The sequence below is a fragment of the Toxorhynchites rutilus genome, chromosome 3 (assembly GCF_029784135.1).
Source record: "Toxorhynchites rutilus septentrionalis strain SRP chromosome 3, ASM2978413v1, whole genome shotgun sequence".
Taxonomy (NCBI): Eukaryota; Metazoa; Arthropoda; class Insecta; order Diptera; family Culicidae; genus Toxorhynchites; species Toxorhynchites rutilus.
Window position 1 is genome coordinate 318,075,544 of NC_073746.1, and position 15,039 is coordinate 318,090,582.

Here is a 15,039-nt window from a genome sequence, read left to right on the forward strand (position 1 = left end):
TGGGATGTATGCCCTCAACGCATACCATGAGTCTCGAGGTTTTGGCAGGCGTACTCCCACTAAAAGATCGCTTCAATTTATTATCTCTTCGGTTCCTCATCCGGTGTAAGGTTATGAACCCATTGGTGATCGGAAATTTTGAGCAGCTGATCGAGCTAAACTTTCATTCTGGATTCATGAGCTCATATCATGAATTCGTCTCCATGCAGGTTGATCCTTCTTCGTATATTCCCAACCGTGTTTGTTTTCCTGACTACATCAATTCCTCTGTACATTTTGATCTGTCCATGAAGCAGGATATCCATGGAATTCCAGATTATCATCGATCGGGGATCGTTCCTACGATTTTCGAAGCAAAGTATGGGCGTGTCAATTGTGATAATATGTACTTTACTGATGGGTCCTCTATGAATGAGTCCACAGGATTCGGAGTGTTCAACAATTTTTTTAGCACCTCACACAGTCTTCAGTATCCTTGCTCAGTGTATATTGCTGAATTGGCAGCAATTCATTGGGCGCTGGACAGCGTCGCCTCACGACCTGTTGAACACTATTACATTGTAACGGATAGTCTGAGCTCTGTCGAAGCTATCCGTTCAGTGAGGCCGGGAAAGCACTCGCCGTAATTTTGAGTGCTTTATCCAGACGCTGTTATGTCATTACCTTTATCTGGGTCCCTTCACATTGCTCAATTCCGGGTAATGAGAGGGCTGACTCATTAGCAAAGGTAGGTGCAATTGAAGGCGAAAATTATCAGCGTCAAATCGCCTTCAATGAATTTTATTCTTTAGTTCGTAAAAATACCATCGTTAACTGGCAACGCAAATGGAACGAAGATGAATTGGGCCGGTGGCTCCACTCAATTATCCCTAAGGTTAGCCTCAATCCGTGGTTCAAAAGTCTGGACTTGAGTCGAGACTTTATTCGCACCTTCTCTCGACTCATGTCCAATCACTGTTCGTTAGACGCGCTGCTTTTTCGTTTTAATCTTGCCGACAGCAATCTCTGCGGTTGTGGCCATGGTTATCACGACATCGAACACGTTGTTTGGTCGTGCGAGTTGTATCTTGTCGAATTTAGAAAACTCCCTTCGGGCTGGAGGAAAGCAGTCCAATGTGCCAGTGAGAGATGTGTTGGCTCGGTTAGACCTTGATTACATGTCCCAAATATATGTTTTCCTTAAAGCTATCGATCTTCGAGTGTGATTGTTCATACATCCTTTTCCCCTCCTTTTCGTCCTTCGCGAGCTATCGGTTCCCTTCCTACTAACATTAGAATAAGTTAAATTGTAAATACATATTAGATGTAAGGATAGTTTAAAGAATTGAGTGTGAAGTGTCAGTGTGAATGAGAATGTGAATGTGAATGTGAGTGCGAGTGTAAACACACATCTCCTTACATCCCATCCTTTTCCTAATGAAAATGTGTCACCCTTCTAAACTCGAGTCGACCGCGAGTAATCGGTTTCCTATTTCATTAACCATAGAATTAAGGAAACAACATGTTGATATATACTAGTTGAAATATAGTTAAGAGTTTGGCTCCATTAAACTTATGTAACTGAGCCTGTAAAAATAAACGGATTAATAATAAAAAAAAAAAAAGAATCTAAAGGGTGTGTCACATCAAATTGCATCACGGAAAAAACGCTGTAGAAATTCGCCCAGTAGACCGATCCTTTTGAAAATTTTAGACAGTAAAAGAAAAACTATTAAACAACTTTTGGCATTTTCTTTTTATTCATACTTCGAGCCCAAGCCCGTATGCTCGCACCTTCCCCTTTACCCCGTCCATAAGGTTCTGTACAACGTCATGTTGTAGTTTTTTTTGAACAGAAATCCATTTTCTCTTGAAGTCCGCCTCCGATTTGACAACTTTTGGGTTCTTCCGGAGGGCCTGCTTCATAATCGCCCAATATTTCTCTATTGGGCGAAGCTCCGGCGCGTTGGGCGGGTTCATTTCCTTTGGCACGAAGATGACCCCGTTGGCTTCGTACCACTCCAACACGTCCTTTGAATAGAGGCACGAAGCGAGATCCGGCCAAAAGATGGTCGGGCCCTCGTGCTGCTTCAATAGTGGTAGTAAGCGCTTTTGTAGGCACTCCTTAAGATAAACCTGCCCATTTACCGTGCCGGTCATCACGAAGGGGGCGCTCCGCTTTCCGCAAGAGCAGATCGCTTGTCACACCATGTACTTTTTGGCAAACTTGGATAATTTCTGCTTGCGAATCTACTCCGGAACGCTGAATTTGTCCTCTGCGGAGAAGAACAACAGGCCCGGCAGCTGACGAAAGTCCGCTTTGACGTAGGTTTCGTCGTCCATTACCAGGCAATGCGGCTTCGTCAGCATTTCGGTGTACAGCTTCCGGGCTCGCGTCTTCCCCACCATGTTTTGCCTTTCGTCGCGGTTAGGAGCCTTCGGAACCTTGTATGTACGCAGGCCCTCCCGCTGCTTGGTCCGCTGGACGAATGAACTTGACAAATTCAGCTTATTGGCGACATCCCGGACCGAACTTCTCGGATCACGTCTAAACTGCTTAACTACGCGCTTGTGATCTTTTTCACTGACGGAGTATCCATTTTTGCCGTTCTTCACCTTCCGGTCGATGGTTATATTCTCGAAGTATCGTTTTAGTACTCTGCTGACCGTGGATTGGACGATTCCCAGCATCTTACCGATGTCCCGATGTGACAACTCCGGATTCTCGAAATGAGTGCGCAGGATAAATTCACGACGCTCTTTTTCGTTCGACGCCATTTTTCCAAATTTACGAGAAATTGACAGTGAAGCATGGCCAACGTGATCTATACACTCTTATCTGATTATAAGCGAAAGCTGAAGATATAATTCCTAAAAATTAAATTTCTACAGCGTTTTTTCCGTGATGCAATTTGATGTGACACACCCTTTAATATTAATTATTGAGCCTGATCGAGATTCTATATGGTAAGGGTCTCTCAAGGGACAGCATATAAGAGGGTAAATTGGTAATATAGGTTTCAGAATTATATTTAGATTCGGATTAGAACGTGATTCTGATTCGTGATATCGTGTTCTAGATCCAGATTTCAATTGCGGCTCGGATTTAATTCCAGAATCAGATTTTTATTTTTAAACTGAACGAAAATTTAGATTTATTTCCTAGATTCAGACATCAGACTGAGATTTACGGTTTGTGTATGCAAAATTTAAGATTCCTGAGATGCAGAATTTAAGATTCCATATTGGAATGCCGCAACTACGAAATTTACAGTCGGACCAAGTTTAAGATTTTTTCAATAATGCATATTTACCAAACTTGTGACATTCATATAAGTATCACTCGATGAACTGGTGTTGATAAGTCTCGGGTGGAGCTCATAAAATATCCAATAGAGTTCCAATAGATGTATGGGAAAAACGTGACCTTCGATTTTTCGAACGGACTTTCTTAACATGTTGTTTCCTACGAGAAACTGTCCTATGCAAAATATCCGGCCTGATTCTACCCGGCGTGTGAGGTGAGATGACAATTGTCACATCACCATCACGCAGTTCTCCTCACTCTTTCCAACAGTCGTATCGGGTGCCGTGAGAGGTTTATTTCATGTATGTGAGAGGATGAACTGCAAGTGACAAGGTGTTCATTCTGCTGGTTGCCAAATCTGATCAGAGATGCTATATTCGCACATATGTTCACGAATTTGCACACATTTTATTTTTGTCATAACCTTTTATTCTTGTTGCAGGCTCTTTAAAATAATGACAACACATTTTAGTTCCAAATGATCAACGAAGCTGGCCAGTTTTGTAGACATTAGCACATATTTATAGATATTTCAGATTTTTATCGCATTAATTTGAGAAAAAACATCTGGCATCCCAGAATACTATTTGTTTCGCTCAGAGAGGTTAGATATTTGTTTTGCTACAGTCAGTGTCGTCGTAGCTGCTGCTGCTCTCTGCGCACTCAGTTGTTGTTCTGGCTCCGGCTCCGGCGTTTACCACGGCTTCTGGAATGGATATGTAGTTCGGTGATGATGATTCGCTGCTAGATATATGAAACACATGATCCTTGTAATAGATATTAAATTAGTTTCATGTAAGGGAAATATTCCCTTAGTGCTTTTTCGACTGGTTGATAACACTACCTCTTTAACAAGAAATTAAAACTGCTTGCAATTCGTCACTCGCACTGTGAAAATTGAAAATAAATTGAATTTATTCATACATACAATACCATTACTATCGATTCTTTACGAAAAACAACGACGCTCACCACTTCTCCTCCATTTTTCATTTATTTTATGCGCTGTCGACACCTCAAGACATATCGACGATTCTCACCTAGAAATCGTCACGTAGATTTGAGAGCGGGAATACGGTGAGAGTTCATTCAAGTGAGATTTCTCACGCATACGCCTTGTGAAATCGCGTGACATACGTGACAATTGTCATCTCACCTCACACGCTACGCACAATCAGGCCGATCAGCTCAATCGGATTTCATTTACTGCTTTTTGAAAACCGAAAAATCACCCAAGAAGAAAGTACATGAAATCGGGGTTTTCGTAAAAAAATTGATGCCAAATGTTGCATGAAATGTCGAGATTTACTGCGTTACAAACGTTTTGCCTCGTATTCCGGAAAAACGACCAGTCGATTTTTTACAACAAAAGATGACAGTAGACCTCGACGTTTCATGCAGTTTGAAGACATTTGGCAGCAGCAATTTTCAGATGAGTGAATCCTTTGCATTCGGAAATGTCTGATTGCAACCCACCTCCTCAGGGATTCTTTTATGATGTGGAAGTAGAAAAAAAAACCTAAAAGAATTGTAAAAAAAATAATTTTATTGAAAACATAAAAAGCTGATTCCAAATGTAACGTACGTTTCAAAATTAACATTTCATAAAAATCTCCTACAAACAGATAAGAAAAATGTAATTTTCGGGAATCGATTGAATCAAAAATTTTAATAACGTTCTCAACTGATTAGATCGGCAAACTATTAAGGCAAAATTGCGACATGGCTGATTTTAAATAGCTTTCAATGAAGTTAAGCTTAAGCGGGGCTTCAAAGCTCAGAAACTTTATTAATCGTTTCCTGTACTGCACCGTACGAGAAGCTGTACGAAATTGCATTGCTTGATGTATTTAGATGCCGTTTGTCTTAAAGTTTAATCTACCAATTTTCTGACGTTTTTCATCTAAGAAGAGTTCACGGCCATTCTGTCCATGGTCAACCCTCTTAGATTTGAGCTTCATCCACCACCAAATGACGAAGTATTTGTTAATGTAGATGTGTTTCAGACAGTTTTGATTGTATTTTTTCGGTTCATTCTGCCCCCCTCAAATCGTGTACTCGAGCGCGGTCCGTACTCCCCGCATCCAACATGCGACGCTGCTGATTCGAGTTCTACGTCTTTGATTTCTATATAGGGGGGTCACTCTACGAAAAATGTAACGAAAAATTAGGAGATTTCAAATGAATATTACGCAGAATCGTTCGTACGATATATGTTATAATATATACCATTAGACGGCGAATTTATCCAGCATTTTTTCACCTGAGATATCTAAAGTGGAAAAAGTAAAACAAGTGGACAATTTAACGGGGCAAAAGAAGTATGTTTTGCGAACAAAAACAAAGGTAAATCAAGTATTATACATTTTTTTCAGTGTGGTTCCCGTGAATGTTGTATGCAACGCAAAATTGTGTGTAATGAATCGTTCTATCAAACAAATTAGACATCCAGTCAATGTGTAGGAATAAGATTGATGTAGATGGTGGTGTGGATTAGGAAGGTGGTTGCAATTTCATAGAAAATCATTACTGTTGAAATCATTACTTCATCGATACCAAGGTGATATTGTCGTGGCCCACAGTGTCAGTGTGTGTGACGTGAAATATAATATGCGAACGAAAATTATTTCATCGAAAAAGCTACTATTCACGATGACTTAGAATAAGCCTAATAATAAGAATAAGATAATGGAAAGAACGCACAATACCATAGCTATCTATTAATAATAAATCAACTTTATGATTTCATGTGTACTTTGCTTCAAAATATCACGAAATCGTAAGTATTTTCAACATTTCTTTGTTTCTTCCCCATAATCTTCATATTCAATGTAATCAATGCCGACATATTTTTTAGCTTTACAGATCCAATTCCATCCTGTTAATGTGTCACACTGATTTTGTTTCGAATAATCACAGTTCTACGTCAAACTCACGTCCGTACTCTTTGGCTCAGACCCATCTACTTTTTTCTCATTACGACAACACACCAGCTCACGCCCCATCAGTTGTGGTTGCAAAATTAATGGAAAAAGGGTTTTAACATCTCCTTATACTCCAGACTTGGCTCCATCGGACAACCATTTGTTCCCAAATTTAAAGAAATGGCTAAGAGGAATAAGATTTTATTGAAACGAGGAAATGATTACAGAAACCAATAGCTATTTTTCAGACATGGATAAATCCTATTATCCCGAAGAGATCAACGAAAATGAACACTATGTTGAAAAGACTAGGTTTTTTTTTTAAAATTCAAAATATATATTTTTATTAAGGCTCATATGGCGTCAGCCTAACGGGGCCGGGAGTTCAATATTTCGACAATGTTTGCTTACAACTATGTTAGTAATATCTAACCGATCACTCGCGGTTGGCTCGAGGTTGGTATTACAAGTGTTCTCATAATTGGGATGTTGCAGTCTTCAATGCTCTGTATGTGTGCCCGATACGGGATACTTCCTATTGGGATGCAGCTGACCGTTAATCAGCAACGTCCCCCTAGTCTGTACCCCATATCTAGCGTGGTGCGTCTTTCTCGACTCGAGGAATCCAGGATAGAATGGTCACTAGCCAGCGCAAACATCAGCTCGTGTAGAGTTGTCATGAGCGGTACAACCTTTGGCTCTTGTTGAATGATCAGTGGACTGCACAACCTTTGGCCCGTGTATCTGTAAAGAGGTTGGGTATGTATTGCCGCGACTAAGTAAAAGTTTTTCGATCGGATAGGAGGGATATGAAACGGGGACACAACGAAGGAAACATCATTAAACGTTGACATCGGCGTTTCTGAGGAACAGGTATAGATGAAGCAGAAGATCAGGATCACGGCTACCTAAGATATCCCGGACGGAGATATCCGATTGTCTGCCTCAATGCTCTGGAGAGCTGTGAGCGGGCAGCATGGAACCGGATACAAGACCAGACAACATGCTCGATGTCGTGGTAGCCATCGCCACAATCACATAGATTGCTTGCTGCGAGCCCAATGCGATAAGGATGCGCGTTTAGGTTGTAGTGATTGGACATAAGCCGAGATATCACGCGAATGAAATCACGACCTACATTCAATCCCTAGAACCATGCACTAGTCGATCGTCGTTCAGAAAAGACTATGTTGACTATGTTAAAAAATTAAAAAATTGTCACACTAAACAATTAAGTTGTTTTTATTTTAGCATTAACCAAATGCAGAATAGCCACAGAATAGCAATGCTCCAACAATTATTTTTCGACAGTCATCCAGCTAGCAACCAGTCAATGGCGGCGGCGAGCTGTATTCTTTCCTTAACATAGTTTCCCTCGAGGCCAATACACTTGGTGTAGTGAGTTTCCAACATTTCGATTCTCTTTCTGTAGTACAAAATGTCTAAGTCTTCAAGTGGTAATGAATCCACGTTCCATCCATTGTCACAAAACGTCGGAAGAAATCCACTGGATTACGCATCTAAAACGTCAAACCGGCCGTTAAATCATCAACACGCCGTTGTTTTTGAGGGGCATTTGTGGTATCTGTTGAGAATCATTTATTGAGTAGAACTCAAATTTTGATGGGAAACAACAATTTATGTTTTAGGGGAAATGAATGCGAGTTCGGGTAAAATCAAGGTGTGAAACCGACTTCATGAGTAAAACGCATGAAAACTTGTTACTATAATTTCAAAGTATTAAGAGGCTATCTGTAAACACTTTAAGAGGGGATGGGGAATAATTGTAAATGATACGTAATTGGGTTCCAAAGATTTTTGAATGTTGAAAAAAAAATCATGTATTTCAACTTCAAACAAAGCTGTTCACTGTTGGTTGAACTCGTAACTCTCGCTGCTAATGTTGCCTTAGGTTTGGGGAACGAATGATTTACATTATGGTGTGGAAATCTCTTCCTGATCCGGAGTAAATACGGGATTTTTTATCCTAGCTTAAGTGAGCATCCACCGGAGATGTGGCCGACGAGCGTTGATCGAGGGATATCATGAGCTCTGGAAGCCTTTTTTGTTGGCGTGCTCTTGCTGGCATGCCCTGCTCCACGTTGGTTCTGACTGTATTCATCTGAATATCAGTTCAGCTCTGCCGTTTTACCTTCCAAACATAAACACAAAGTATTTGCCAAAAACAAGGTCGGTGAAATACAAATCAGGTGTGGGTTTTACTCTTACTGATAGTGTCGGTTTTACCCCTGATGGATGCGAAATGTCAAAACAAAACTTTTAAACACCGAGAACCCAAGAAACAAGCATTAGCTGTTATTAAACTAGTCAGCTGAATAATGGTCGAACAACAGTATTGAGTGCTTAATAAGACATTATGCTGGACTATATGTTGTATGAAAAGCTTATTCAGACCAAATTGAAGCTTTTGTTCGACCATTTATAATTTGCTGAATAATACACCCTTAAAAAGTTTCGAGGGCGCTTTATTTGTTTGATAACTCGTGGAAAAGCTGAACAGACACAATTTAAGCCTGAAATATATCTTTTGATCGACTATTTACACTCTGTCTACCGACACGAACCGATCATTAGCTGTAATAAAATTAATCAGTTTAATAATAGTTGAACAATAGTATTGAGAGCTCAATAAGACAATATGCTGAACTACGGCTGTATAAAAGCTTATTTAGACCAAATTGAAGTATTTGTTCAACCATCGATGTTTACCTGGGCACTATGCCAGAGAAACGATTTGAAAACGTTTATTCAACTGCAAAGCAACTGTTGTACAACACATGACGAACTACCAAAATGAGTATTTGCTGTTACTGTTTTAAGCTCATGTTCGACTGGTTGGCATTACATTTTTCAGTGTCCTAACGGAGCAAGTGGTTTGATGGATTTCATCAGAAACTGAACAAATTTTATCTAGCAGCTGTAAAAGACTCTAACAAGTGTATGCCAAAAAGACTAAAAAACTAATTCTATCTTTTGAAATTTGGTAGAACAAAATAATGCAGTCAGACAAAGATCTTCTTCTTCGATATCGCAGTCTAAGTAGAGCTAATCCAGTGATTTTCAACCGGTGGGGAATTCCCCCCTAGTGGGGAATTTGGTCATTAAAAGGGGGAATTCTGCATGGGAATATTGCACATTTACTTCGTTTTGAAGATGACAATGATTAACAAAAATTGCCACAAAAACTTTATTGGATACCCTAAAATCCAAATCTGAAGTTTAATGTTCAATCGAACAACTGCGCAATGTTCGAAAGACTTTCGTGAATGAATGACGGAACAGACTACGTGTTTCGTACAGAAAACCATAAATAGGGAAATTAGACAGTATTTGTAAAGACTTTTTACAACAAGTTAAACTTGAAACATATTTACCTTATATCAAAGAACAAATTTGAACATGGTTTAAAATGAATTTTGACTGGCAGTGACGAAAGTTTCGGATCACTTTCAGAACAAACTCATAGATCTACAAATGATCGATTCTTATCCTGATATGCAGAATTACGTTACGTTACGTTACGAGTGTCGCTGTATTCTGCGTAGAATTTCTGTGAATCTGGATTCCCTACAATGCTGCTGATGGAAACAAAACCCAGTAACAGAGTGGATTTCGAAGATGTAAGATTGTGTCCGTCCTTCTCTACGCTCGTAGCCCGAATGACAGCCCGTAGCCCACCCATCAATGTATATGAATATAGAAGGTATGCTTCGGTGAATAACAATGTGAGGCAATACAAGGTGTGAGTAAATAGGTGTGTTGCAATGGTTTATTAATACAAGGTAGGCAATACACTACAATCCCTCCTTTGATTTAAAAATGCAAACAAGTTTAAATATTTATTTAGATCTGTTTGGTCTTTACAGTTAATACGGTATATAATCTTGATACTTCGTCGGTACATTTCTCGGACGTCTTGTTACAGGTGATCTGGATGAAACGGATGCCTCGACTGATGTGTTTTCTGACTCGACCCTGGAATCACATCTCCTGTCGCCGTCGATTTCAGATTGAACTGACGGAGAGATAGGCTCTGAGCTGTCTTCCTGAGTTTTCCGGAAAGTTCTTGGATCTTCAATTTTCTTTAAATGAGCTGAACTTCGCCTATATTGTTTACCAGTGGCCTTCGATTGTATGACGGTATCAGTACCTTCTTTACGCTGAACTACAAACTCTTCGTTAGTGAATTCGGTGTCTAGTTTATTTGCTTTTCGCATCCGCTTAGCAAGTACGACATCACCCTCTTTTATATTACTCTCCTTTGCTTGTCTTCTTCTGTCACTGTACTCTTTCCCCTTTTCTTTGATGACAGCATCTCTCTCACGTACTCCTTCATCTTCAAGAAAACTCGAAATCCTTGGTAGCTTGCTTTTTATCTGACGACCGAACATAAACTCTGCTGGTGATTTGCCTGTGGTTGGATGCTTCGAGGAATGATAGGTTAATAGATACAGCCGTAGCTCGTTTCTCCAATCTTTCCCAAGCTCCTGAGATATTCGGAGGCGCTTCAAAATCGAACGATTTTGCCGTTCAACCTCTCCGTTTGATTGAGGCCAGTACGGTATTGTGTTCAGCAATTTGATACCATTAGTCGAACAAAACTCATTAAACTCCTCACAATCGGAACTAATCTGTGGTGCATTATCGGCTTTCAAGAACGATGGAATTCCGTACCGACTGAACATGGTCATCAACTCTCGCGTAACATTTTTTGTTGTTGTTGTATCCATTTCAACTACCTCTATATAACGACTGTAACAGTCAACAACAACCAACAGGTGTTGCCCCTCAGGCAGAGGTCCCAAAAAATCGAGTGCCAATGTTTGCCACGGTGATGAAGGGAGGTGACTACGTTGCATTGGCTCTGGTGCTTCGAGAGCAGCAACTAATACGCAACCTCTACAACGCTTCACGAATCGTTCAACTGCCTGATCCATTTTAGGCCACCAGACATTTGATCTTAGGTGACTTTTCATCATCACTATGCCAGGATGACCCTCGTGAGCTGTAATCAGCACTTTTTCTCTTAATGAAAAAGGTACGACAATCCGATCGTTTCGTAGCAGTACGCCTTGAAAATTGCACAATTCATTGGCAACTACTCTGTATTCAACAGATAAGTTCTGCATATCACCATTCCTCAGAATTTCCAGTACTTTTGAGATTTCGTCATCGATTTCTGTTGCTTGTACAATCTCATTCCAAGTTAACGCAGCACAGTTAGCAGCTTGAATGGCTACTTCGCGTACGAATATCCGATTGATCGAATGGCTTAGGTTCCTGGATAGCTAATCGAGATAGCGAATCAGCTATGTTTTCTTTACCTGAGACGTGTATGATGTTATAGTCAAACGTTTGCAATTGCAAGACCCAGCGTTCTATTCGCGCACAGGGTTTTGAGCGCTTGGAAAACAACAATTCAAGAACCTTACAGTCTGTCAGGATGTTAAATTTCTTGCCAAGGAGATAGTATTGGAATCGTTCCACGCTCCACACGACAGCTAGGGCCTCCTTTTCCGTTTGACAGTACCGTCGTTCCGTTTCTGTTAAGGATTTGAAAGCGAAACTGATCACACGTTGGACATTTTCGTCGTTGATTTGGAGTAGAATAGCTCCTAACCCTTGGGGACTGGCATCTGCTACTACAGCTGTACGATCTTCTACTTTATAGAACCCCAAGTTACTCACGTTACTGTCCTTCAATCTCGAAAGAACCTGGAATCGAAACCCTGGACTCAGTTCACAGTTCAGTGTATATTTTATGAAGAAATTCAAAAGTTTAATCCAAGAAAGTAATTTTATTCGTATAAAGGGGAAACAAATACAAACAATATCAAATTGTCAGAAATCAATATACCTTCTCAAGTCGATTATCGTGCTCTTCGATGTCCTTCCCTTCTACAATTATGTCGTCGAGATACCAATAGGTGCCGCTACAATCTGCCAGTATTTCGTCCATAGCTTTTTGAAAAAGCTCCGGTGCCGTTACTAAGCCGAACGGCAGTCTCTTAAACCGGAATAGCCCCCGGTTGGTCATGAAGGTCGTTACATCACGTGATTCCTCTGCCAATTCGACCTGCAAGAACGCCTCGCGAATATCGAGCTTGCTCCATATCAATCCTCTTCCCAGGCGCGCAATGTAATCTTCCACAACAGGCATCGGATGGTGCTCACGAAGAACAGCCTCGTTTACTCGGCGGAGATCAACACAGAGTCGAGGCTCACCATTTGCCTTTCCTACAATAACCAACGGGGACACCCAGCTGGTTGGACCTGTCTTGATTTCGATGATATCCCGCTTCAGTAATTCATCGATTTTCTTCGCAACTGCTTGTTCCAATGGCAAAGGAATGCGACGCATTGGCTGGAAAACTGGGATGGCTTCAGGATTCATAGGGATGTAAGCCGTGATACCCCTAATCTTGCTGAACGGCTGTGTAGAGTTCTCGACACGATTGACGTGCAAACCAATCTTTAATACACCTAACTGCTTCGCTGTTCGGTCACCAAGAAGGCAACGTTGGCCTCCTTTGACTACGAGAAATTCAGCTTGAATTGTCTTCTCTCCAATGGTTATGTCCGCAACGAAGGTTCCCAAAATGGTCAATGGAATATCGCTGCCATACGCTCTTAAAATTCGACTGCTCCCTCTGGTTGACGAATACACCGAAATCCTACTATTTTTCATTTTCACCCAAGATACCTCGCTAATCAAATTAGCATCAGCACCAGAATCGACCAACATTTCCGTAGAAACACCACCGATACTGCATGTAAGCATGTTTGATTCATTACCTGAGTAGAAGGCGTAGTACACTTTGTCTTGGGTTGGGTTGTCTTCTGGTACGACTACATTTAGATCATTGTCGTTGCTGATGCTTTCAATTACTCGGATTTGATTCTTCTTCGAGGGTTCTGATCGCGTTGACTTTCGCTTACGGCACAGTTTCTCGAAATGACCGTAGTTCTTACAGTTGCGGCATTGCTGACCGCGTGCCGGGCACATTGGAGAGGTTGACAGATGTCCCTGCCGACCGCAATTGTAACATTTCTTCATCGACACCCTGTTTGAGTTATCTCTAACAGCACTACGGCGGTCTCGATTCTGCGAATGAGCACTGTATACCTTATCCATCGTGTGAGTCCCCGATTGGGTAATCTCAACCAATTGCTGGTCCACGCCTTCTTGGGTAACTCCGAATGCTTCGATATCCTTGAAAGGCAAATCCTTCAGCAGAATCATTCTGCGCACTTCGTTTGAAGAACATCCTTCAACAACGGCATCCGTTAGATAGATATTCTTCAGGATTTCCTCTATATCGGCTCCATATCTTTCGAATCCACACTCACCAACTTGCTGCTTAAGACGGATGACGTAATCCGCAAATCTTTCACCAGAATTCTGCTTTATTTGCCGGAGCTTCCTGCGCTCAGAAGTGTTTTGGTGTCTTGGTTCGAAAAATGCGTCGAGTTTTTCAACCGCTACATCGTACCATCGCGGAACCAGGGCGACCAGTGGAACGTGATCATGATCTTCCAGGTTCTTGAAAACCGTCTGCAAGGCAGAACCACCCATATGGAGCATTTTCGCTCGCATGACTCTCTGATCCGTTATATCGTAGGCCGCAAAGAAGCACTCCAGTGACTCCTTCCACACCTTCCATTCTCGAGCAAGTTTACTTGTTTCGATTCTATCACATCTAAAAGCCGGAACCGCCCGTGATTCATCCATCTGAAACCACAGAGAGACAAACATTTTATCTTCCATCTGTATTCGATAACACAATCTCAATTATGCCCGTCTGCTTCATCAGTGCGTCTCCAATTCGAATTACTATACATCGAATTGGCCCCAGTTCTAATTCCCTGCACTTCGATTTGTGAATCTGATCTAGATTTAGCTTGAGCCAAAACAAAAACAACAGGGAAAATTCTCGAATTTTCGTCTTGTGTTTACATCATTCGGCCGTATCCCGAACGGCTTCGTTTGGTTATGACATAACCTCTTATGCAGGAAACAAACTTTTCTCTTCCATAACATTTCTCGTCGAGATGCGAACCATTCACAGTAGGGAAGACATGAAACTTCCGCACTCCTCGAGAATGTCTAAATTCTATCGAACTTTGCCCCCTGGAGAATTCTATCAATTCTCGCAAATCAAACAGGAGGAATCCTTCCGATTCCCGCCAACGCCGTGAGAATCACTCCGATTCTCGCAAAGTTCGACCCCCTGGAGAATTCTATCAATTCTCGCAAATCAAACAGGAGGAATCCTTCCGATTCCCGCCAACGCCGTTAGAATCACTCTGATTCTCGCAAAATTCGACCCCACGGAGAATTCTTCATAATTCTCGCGTTTGCTAAACATTCCACTTCCAGTTGCTACTGGATTTTACCTTGTGATAAAGGCCACGCAATTTTCTTACACAATGAAAATATTTTGCTGGTTGCATAATTACCTCGTTCCTCAATTATTTTTTCTCCTCGTCGCCAGTTGTAAGATTGTGTCCGTCCTTCTCTACGCTCGTAGCCCGAATGACAGCCCGTAGCCCACCCATCAATGTATATGAATATAGAAGGTATGCTTCGGTGAATAACAATGTGAGGCAATACAAGGTGTGAGTAAATAGGTGTGTTGCAATGGTTTATTAATACAAGGTAGGCAATACACTACAGAAGACATGGGGTGTGCTTTTCAACAACGTGCTCAAGAATTATGATTTAGGCGGAAAGCGTTCAGACGCAGGTGCCATACTGACTTGCCAAACTTTATATACCTTTTTTGTAATCAGTTACAAATATAAAAT

At 41.2% G+C, this 15,039-nt stretch overlaps 1 protein-coding gene across 1 annotated transcript; it reads right to left on the reverse strand.

The window, feature by feature from the left end:
- Positions 1 to 10,097: 10,097 nt before the first annotated feature.
- Positions 10,098 to 14,759, reverse strand: LOC129774478 (uncharacterized protein K02A2.6-like). The gene is made up of 4 exons (XM_055778221.1): positions 14,692 to 14,759; positions 12,089 to 13,963; positions 11,659 to 11,946; positions 10,098 to 11,519 (listed from the first exon to the last, which is right to left on the reverse strand). Exons 2-4 carry the CDS (start codon positions 13,961 to 13,963, stop codon positions 10,098 to 10,100), a joined length of 3,585 nt encoding a protein of 1,194 aa, XP_055634196.1. The 5' UTR covers positions 14,692 to 14,759.
- Between the last annotated feature and the right edge of the window lie 280 nt (positions 14,760 to 15,039).